The sequence below is a fragment of the Lathyrus oleraceus genome, chromosome 6, assembly GCF_024323335.1.
Source record: "Lathyrus oleraceus cultivar Zhongwan6 chromosome 6, CAAS_Psat_ZW6_1.0, whole genome shotgun sequence".
Classification (NCBI taxonomy): domain Eukaryota; kingdom Viridiplantae; phylum Streptophyta; class Magnoliopsida; order Fabales; family Fabaceae; genus Lathyrus; species Lathyrus oleraceus.
In genome coordinates this window covers 314,837,099-314,846,062 of record NC_066584.1, presented here as the reverse complement: position 1 = coordinate 314,846,062, position 8,964 = coordinate 314,837,099, and the positions used below count along the sequence as shown (strand labels likewise).

The 8,964-nt window shown below is 35.0% G+C and overlaps 1 protein-coding gene across 1 annotated transcript; it reads left to right on the top strand.

Moving 5' to 3' along the window:
- The first annotated feature begins 4,956 nt into the window (after positions 1–4,956).
- On the top strand, positions 4,957–8,638 carry LOC127097846 (leucine-rich repeat receptor-like protein kinase PXL1). The gene is made up of 2 exons (XM_051036331.1): positions 4,957–8,048; positions 8,128–8,638. The coding sequence occupies exons 1-2, from the start codon at positions 5,408–5,410 to the stop codon at positions 8,535–8,537; spliced, it is 3,051 nt and encodes a 1,016-aa protein (XP_050892288.1). The 5' UTR covers positions 4,957–5,407; the 3' UTR covers positions 8,538–8,638.
- Positions 8,639–8,964: the final 326 nt, after the last annotated feature.

The following is an 8,964-nucleotide window of genomic DNA, read 5'->3' as shown; positions in this document are numbered from 1 at the left end:
AATTGGTTCTAAAGGAACGGGATTTCCTTGTGTTTGGAAACTAACAAGTTGATACACAAACACAATAACCCATGCATTTTTCTAATGAAGCAACTACGTGCATCTTGACTTGCACCAACAAATCTTACCATTTCTAGTTCATTTCCAATGTGTTGTATATGTTGTCTCAAAATAAAATTGTGCAAGCTGGCATAGAATGGAGGGTTATACTGATGCTTAATATTGAAAATACTTTTGAAACGAGACTTTGATTGAACCTAGATGTAACTTCAACATGATTTTAACAGCATCCCAACTTCAACATAAATCTCCCCGACTTGTAGTCAACATGTTTTTTAGTCTCAAATGAGCATACTTCGCCCTAAAAACTATAAATAAAAATATATGTTAAATCATGTTTAGTAATCTAATAACATCAAAATGACGTCTTTGTATCTGTTCGTTGTTTTGTTCCCTAAATGAGTGACTTTGTTAGTATAAGCAACAACAAACCTTTCTTTATAAGGTGTCAACCATGTTTCACTCACATACTTAACAAATAAAGGATTATGAGTACAAACAATTTCAAAGTGCTTCAAGTGTTCGACAAACTCAATTTCTCTATTAGCATACATGATGTTGTTCCATAGATCCATGACATGTTCTTGTCTTTCTGGTTTATAATACTCCTTACATTTCATACTAACATTTTTTGAAAAATGGAACGAACATAACTAATAAGTTGAATTTAGGAACACAACTTCCATGGAATTCATTAACGTAAATTTCTGGTTTGTTACCACAACATTCGGTAGCAAATTCTTAGAAGAGGACAACTCTTTGAGCTTCTCCAGTGCCCATTTGAAGTTCTCCTCCCTTTCATGTTCTAAATAGGCAAAGTCAACTGAAAACATCAACTTTGTTAACATAACACCAACAATCTCAAGCAATGGTAGCCGATACCTATATGATCATGATGCACATAATCAAAATTTTGATAAATCAAAATATGTACAAAAGATATCAAAAATCAGCATCTGGCCATTACCTATTTATTTTGTATGTACAATCAAAAATCAACATCAAATGAAATATATTCAACAACTTCATTGAATCAGGACGTGTCCAAAAGATATCGGCAATAACGTTTGAGTCTTTCTTATTTCAAGTCCAGCATATTTATTTCTCTCTATGAATAAGACTCAACAACATTTGCATTTTCGTCAATGGACCTCTCTTGTTCGCATTGCATGTAGCTCTAGCTTTATACACTTGGGTAATACTTGTGAGGTTTTCTGGATCTTTGTCTTTCAAAACAACAACTATGTACCTTGGAGCCATATTGTACTTCGTCGTGTCATTCACAAACTGTCTTTCATGACCTTTTAGACGACCCAATATGTCATGGCCTTCAAAATCTTTAGATAGTTGATGATTGTGCAACTCACACCTAACCATCATCTTCCAACCTCTACCACTTGGAACATATCTCAGCCTAAAAGGACATTTAACTTTCACACTATAAATATAAATGCCTTATGAGGAATTATTGATTTCATATGCATTCTTCCTTTTGTAGTTTCCTCCTCTCTCACAATCCATAATCATTTTATCTTTCCTCTCTCGCTTTCCATTTGCAGTATCAGAACAAACAATGACAATAATAATATCATGTTGTTTACCAATAGTTTGTGCCCATGTTAATACTTCATATTGAGACTCAAATATTTGTCATTTACAATCTATAAAAAGTAAATTATCAATATCGTAGAGACAAGAAAACCTTTAAATTAAACTTGTTAAATAGAAAATATAGCACGTCAGTGGTGAAGAACTGCGTAAAATTTGTATAGGAATCTATAGAAGACTCCGCTCTGGACCACACAAGTAAAGCATTACTCTGCACGAAAAAAATTATGTGTATTGGCAAAATTTCCAGTATACCAGAAAATTTGAATTTTTTGGAAGTTTTAGTAGCTTTCCGGAAATTTTAATAATTCTTGATATGTTTTTGGTTTTTTCTAGAATAATACCGAACTTTTCAAAATTTATAGTATTTCTACATCGAAAATTTACAAAATATCGGTAAAAATGCTTGATTTTAAAAAAATGCAAAAAAAAATCGTACCAAAAGTTTTGTTTTTAACATGTTAGTAAAAGTGATTTTTTTTAAGAAAAGTAAAATTTGAAGGGTAAATAATAGCCGGGACAGTTTCAACAATATGAAAATATGAAGGGTGTCATGTATAAAAGAGGGGGTGGCAGGTTAAATTTCCAATATAATGAAGCACTCATATGACTCATAACTAATCCTCTCTAGACCATACAGAATCATATTAAATTTTAAAATTGTTTACTATCAAAAAGATTTAATTGGATTTTAAAAGATTTATAATACATATTTATAAGATTTCAAAATAGTTTATGGGTCTTTAAGATTTCAAAGGATTCAATAGATTTTTTTATCAAAACATAAATTTTTAATAAAAAAATATAATAAATAAATTATAAAATTAATACATGTTGGATCTAAAAGAAATCATACACCTTAGATCTTTGTCTCCTGTCCACTGCTATTAGGACATCCATTGTATTCTTTTAGTCTTTTATGAAGATGTCGGTCTCAATTTGAAAGAAGTTGGTTGGTATGCAAAGGTGTTTTCTCTAGGGGTTCTAAAGGAAGAGCATAGGTTTTGTGGGTTAAGTGGGAGGATGTTTGTAAAACCAAAAGGTCAAGTGGTTTGGAGGTGAAGGATCTTAGATTTGTTAATCTTGCCTTGCTAAGTAAGTGGATGTGAAGGATCCTTATGGATTTTCCTTCGCTTTTGAGAGAAATTAGCTTGACGAGGTACTATTCTCATGGTTTTGATTCCCCTTTGGAGTGGTAGGGAAGGATATCTCAAGAGGGTGTTTCGTTGGTGGAGAGGATTTCCCTCTTTAGGTCTTCACCTAATCAGGAGACTGACTTGTTTGCTTCATCTTGTGTTAACTTGGTTATGGACGGTTAAAAGACCAAATTTTGGCATGATCTGTGGGTAGGGAGTACCCCATTTATGTGTCTCTTTTGAGATATTTTTTTCATATCGGATCAAATGTCCCAAATAGGGGGATGTTCAGGTTTAGAGTTTTAGATGGAAATGACTTTTTTAATTTGGGAGGGGAGCTTTGGGGGTTTTGCTCGACCTTATTTCAAGAGTGGTTAGGCATGGCAGATTGAATCTTGGGTTTGGAAACCATACTTGACTAAGGGCATATTGGTTAGATAGGTTTATGATAATATCTTGATTTTGGCTAGCGTAGATATGGTAGGTCTGAGAGTGTCTTGACGGGGCCTTTTAGGGTTTATAATAGTTGGTAACCTTATTGATAAGTAATTTTCTTATGGCAATTGCTTCATGACAGGTTGTTGACTAGACATAACCTCATAAGGCGTCAAATTTTGTCTGGTTTAGGTAGTGTAGGGTGTGTTCTGTGTGTGGGGCAGATGGAGTGGTTCGACCATCTCTTTCTTTTGTGTGAGGTTGTTTTATTTATTTGGTATACATTTTTTAGGTGGGTGGGGAGGCCTAGGTCTCAGCTACATTCGATTTTAGGGGTGTTTGATTTGTTTTAGGGTTTAGGTCATGGGAAATATGTGTCTTTTGGTTTGGTCCCAATCTTACATTTTGCAGTCTAGACGATTTAGAAATTTCATAATAAAGTTATTTTTTATTAGGAAAACTTGATGGTTAATCATTAGATATCTATGATTATTAGTTTGGCATGGAAGTGAATTCATGTCCATGCTTTAGGTTTTGTTGTTTCTATTATTGATTGGGAGTGGGATCCGCTCAAGTGGCTAGGTATTTAGTGGTGTGTTGGATGGCCAGTTATCCTCCTTTTGTTTTGTATAAATGATCGTGTCTACCTCCCTCCAACTTGTTCTCTCAAAAGATCTGTTACATTTGAGTATTCAAGATATATGTTGGATTGTTAGATTAGTTGGCTTCGTTTTTTTTTCCTTGTTGTTGGTTATTTTTTCTTTGTAATTATTCAAAAATAAAATAGATGATTGGTTTTATGAATGAACTAAAATGAAAGAACAAAAATAATTTATCATATATCTTAAATGATGTTATGTATGATCTAACTAATCAATATGTATAAAATTTCGGTTCAATTTCATAAATAATTTATTTTTATAATTTAATTAATAACATTAAATAATTAATATATCTATATAATTTTACAGATCATCAAATTGTATGTCATATTATTTAAGTTTTTTATTTTAAAATAGGAGGTTGAAGCCATAACCATATGATTCTAAAAAATGCACCTGCAAGAAAAGAAAGCTCTTATGCGCAAAATTGAAGGTATTCAACGTAAAGCTCGTGATGGTGTTTGACATGCTAGTCTTCGAAGGCTGGAAGCTAAATTGCAAAATGAGCTTCACAAAATCCTTTGTCAGGATTGTCTTAAAAAATTCATTGCCATATTTTATCTTTCCTGCATCTTTAGTTGAAGTTATTATGCATTATCTTGCTCAATGCAGTAGAGCGATGTTGCTGGGATTAGTTAGTGTTGTTGATGTTGCTGGGATTAGTTAGTGTTATTGTTGTTTGGGCTTAGGCTCTGTTTTTTCGGGAAAAAAATGATTTTATATTTTATCTATTTTAAATTTGATAATAATACCTTATCTTTAGCATCGAAGGTATATATTAAAGAAAGAAATGATGAATGGCGGTGGTGGACCCAATTCCTTGTTAAGTTGTTATAGAACCATGTGAAGAAGCTATTTTTTCAGCCTTTTGTAGCATATCTCAAACTTGTTTCCTTTTTCTTTTTATGATGAAACCACTTACTTACAAGTTCCAATAATTACATTCTTTCCTCTTTCTCTTTCACATGCCTTCCACCCTTTCACTTTCATTATTTATGGACCCAATCATTAATCTCTCATTTCAAAAACTATCTACTACTATCTCCTTTCATGTTATGCCTTCATATAAGTTTCATTATCTATAATAATTGTAAAGAGCCAGATGTACCCATGTGGTGACCACATTTTGTTTATCATTAGGAATGGGTTTGGTAGGTACAAACAATGATTGTCCAAAACACATTCCTTCTTTTACACTTCCTTGGAAAAAGTTACAAACACTTCCATTTTTTCACTTCAGTTGACCTTATCAATATTAGTAACACATTCTCTGCATGTTATCATGTCTCTCAGGTTTCAAATATCTCCAAATTATCACACTCATCATTACCTGCTTCAGATCCCAAGTACTCACGTATATCCAATAAATAATCATCACCTTTCACTATTTTTCCTATAACTTTCATTCCCTTCTCTTTTTTTTTTCTTTGTTCCCTGCTCTCAAATATCCAACAACATTAACATTAACAATCAAACTCATAACAGAACAAACAGAATCACCAAAAAATGCTACCTCATTTGTTTCTCTTCTCTTCTTACGTTTTTGTCTCTCTCTTTTTTACTGAGGGAGCTCAAATTACAACAAACGATGAACTCTCAACTCTTCTCACCATCAAATCTAGTTTTATTGATCCAATGAATCATCTCAAAGATTGGCATCCGTGGAACAACGCGACGCAACGGCTCCATTGTAACTGGACCGGAGTCGGTTGCAACACGAAAGGCTTTGTAGAGAGTCTAGAACTCTACAACATGAACTTGAGTGGCACTGTTTCAAACCATATTCAATCTCTTTCAAGTTTATCTTATTTCAATATAAGCTGTAACAACTTTGCTTCGACGCTTCCGAAATCACTTTCCAACCTCACTTTTCTCAAGAGCTTTGATGTGAGCCAAAACTACTTCACCGGCGGGTTTCCATTTGGATTCGGAAGATCTGCTGAGTTGAGATCAATCAATGCATCAAGCAATGAATTTTCAGGTCTTCTTCCTGAGGATATTGAAAGTGCAACATTGCTGGAAAGCCTCGATTTTCGAGGAAATTACTTTGTAAGTCCAATTCCAAGGAGTTTTACAAATTTGCAAAATCTTAAATTTCTAGGCCTTTCAGGCAATAACTTGACAGGAAAGATTCCGGAATATCTTGGCGAACTAAATTCTCTAGAGACATTGATTATGGGATACAATGAGTTTGAAGGTGAGATTCCTGCAGAATTTGGTAACATGACAAATCTTCAGTATCTTGATTTGGCTGTAGGAACTCTCAGTGGACAAATTCCACCTGAATTAGGTAAGCTCAAGAAACTCGCTACGATTTACTTATACCGAAACAAATTCACCGCGAAAATTCCACCTCAAATTGGCAATATTATGTCACTAGAATTTCTAGATTTCTCTGATAATCAGATCACAGGAGAAATACCAGAAGAACTTGCTAAATTGGAAAATTTGCAGCTTTTGAATTTAATGAGCAATAAACTAACTGGTCATGTACCAGAAAAGCTTGGTGAATTGAAAAACTTACAAGTGATTGAGTTATGGAAAAATTCTTTAGAAGGCTCTTTGCCGATGAACCTCGGAAGAAATTCTCCTTTGCAGTGGTTAGATGTGTCATCTAACTCATTGTCTGGTGAGATTCCTCCGGGTTTATGTACTACAGGCAATCTCACGAAACTGATTCTCTTTAACAATTCGTTCTCGGGGAACATTCCGACCGGACTGTCAAACTGTTCGTCGTTGGTGCGAGTTCGGATTCAAAACAATGTTATTTCAGGAACTATTCCGGTTGGATTCGGCAATCTTCCACGCCTTCAACGTCTGGAATTGGCGAAGAACAATCTCACCGGGCAAATTCCTATAGATTTAACCTCTTCCACATCACTTTCCTTCATTGATGTATCTTGGAATCGCCTTGAGTCATCATTACCTTCAGAAATTCTTTCTATTCCATCTCTGCAAACCTTCCTTGCCTCTCACAACAGCTTTGGAGGTACTATCCCTGATGAGTTCCAGGGATGTTCATCTCTCTCTGTGCTTGATCTTTCAAGTGCAAATATTTCCGGCGCAATCCCGAAAAGTATAGCTTCTTGTACAAAACTAGTTAACCTTAATCTGAGAAACAATCATTTGACAGGTGGAATACCAAAATCAATCACAAACATGCCTACCTTATCTGTTCTTGACTTGTCCAACAATTCACTGACTGGTCGGATACCTGAAAATTTCGGAAGCTCTCCGGCTCTTGAAACAATGAATCTGTCCTATAACAAACTGGAAGGATCAGTACCCTCAAATGGGATTCTAATGACCATGAATCCTAACAATTTTATCGGAAACGCTGGTCTTTGCGGAGGCTTTCTCCCTTCATGTTCTCGGAGTTTGACCGTGACAAACCAGAAAAGGAGCTCACACATTAGTCGAATTGTTATTGGTTTTTTGACCGGAATTTTGGTTATTTTATCTCTTGCTGCAGCATATTTTGGAGGCAAATGGTTATACAATAAATGCTATCTGCGTAACAATTTCATCTATGATTGGTTCAAACAAGGCAATGAAGATTGGCCTTGGAGGTTAGTAGCATTTCAAAGGATCAGTTTTACAAGTAGTGAGATACTGACTTGCATAAAGGAATCAAATGTGATAGGTATGGGTGGTGCTGGCATTGTTTACAAAGCTGAAATCCATAAACCTCACACAACAGTAGCAGTGAAGAAACTATGGAGGTCAAGCACAGACATAGAAAATGGTGGGAATGATGTATTAAGAGAAGTGGAACTGTTGGGGAGACTGAGGCATAGGAATATTGTAAGACTATTAGGGTATGTTCACAATGAAAGAGATGTGATAATGGTTTATGAGTACATGCCTAATGGAAACCTTGGAACAGCACTGCATGGTGAAGAATCTGCAAGGTTGCTTGTAGATTGGGTTTCAAGGTATAACATAGCTCTTGGAGTTGCACAGGGGATGAACTATCTACACCATGATTGCCATCCATCGGTTATTCACAGGGATATCAAGTCTAATAACATACTCCTTGACGCGAATTTGGAAGCAAGGATAGCAGATTTCGGGTTGGCAAGGATGATGATTCAAAAGAATGAGACTGTTACAATGGTGGCTGGATCTTATGGTTACATTGCACCAGGTTAGTACTTTGTATCCAATAGTATAATTTTCACCATGATACATACAAATGATTAACGTAATTTTTGTTTTGGTTTTAGAATATGGATACACTTTGAAAGTAGATGAGAAGATTGACATATACAGTTATGGAGTGGTACTTTTGGAGCTGCTAACTGGTAAGATGCCATTAGACCCTACATTTGAAGAAGCTGTGGACATAGTCGAATGGATACGAAAGAAGAGAAACAATAAAGCCTTGTTAGAAGCACTAGATCCTTCCATAGCTGGTGAGTGCAAATATGTTCAAGAAGAGATGCTTCTTGTGCTCCGGATTGCACTTCTATGTACTGCAAAACTTCCAAAGGAAAGACCATCCATGAGAGACATCATCACAATGCTTGGAGAAGCAAAGCCAAGAAGGAAGAGCATGTGTGGTAATGGAAGACAAGAGAGTAGCAAGGAAAAGGGAACAATCTTTACCACATCCCCAGTAGCAAGTCTTTTGTAGCACCACGTTGTTAAGTTTAATATGTTGAATTCCCTTGGCCTCTAAATTCAGCTGTATGTCTTAATTACTACCAAATTTATAGCAGATGGTAATTACATGTACTTCTACAAGGTTTTCATTTCATATTTTCTTTTTCGATTGAAGAAGTCGAGATTTCAGAACCACAATCAATTCAAAACAAAAAAAAAAATGTAGGTAAAATGCACATGAAGATCGTATAGACTGCCAATAATGTCATTTAATTTTAAGTATTGTCTCCTAACTTGGCAAAAATATTTTTGTCAGATGTAGGCGTTTTATCAACCATCAACGTGAAGGTTTTTCTTTCACAATTGACTACTGTCTCCGTCCTTTCCAAACTCAAAATTCACTCCAGTAATTCCTTCTAGTTTGAAATCTTATAGAAGTTTCTAAATTAAAGAAAATT

Excerpts from the sequence above, each read along its gene's own strand:
- LOC127097846 (XM_051036331.1), top strand. The coding sequence starts at position 5,408 with ATGCTACCTCATTTGTTTCTCTTCTCTTCTTACGTTTTTGTCTCTCTC. Across the intron at positions 8,049-8,127 it reads TTATGGTTACATTGCACCAG|AATATGGATACACTTTGAAA; the intron begins GTTAGTACTTTG and ends TTTTGGTTTTAG.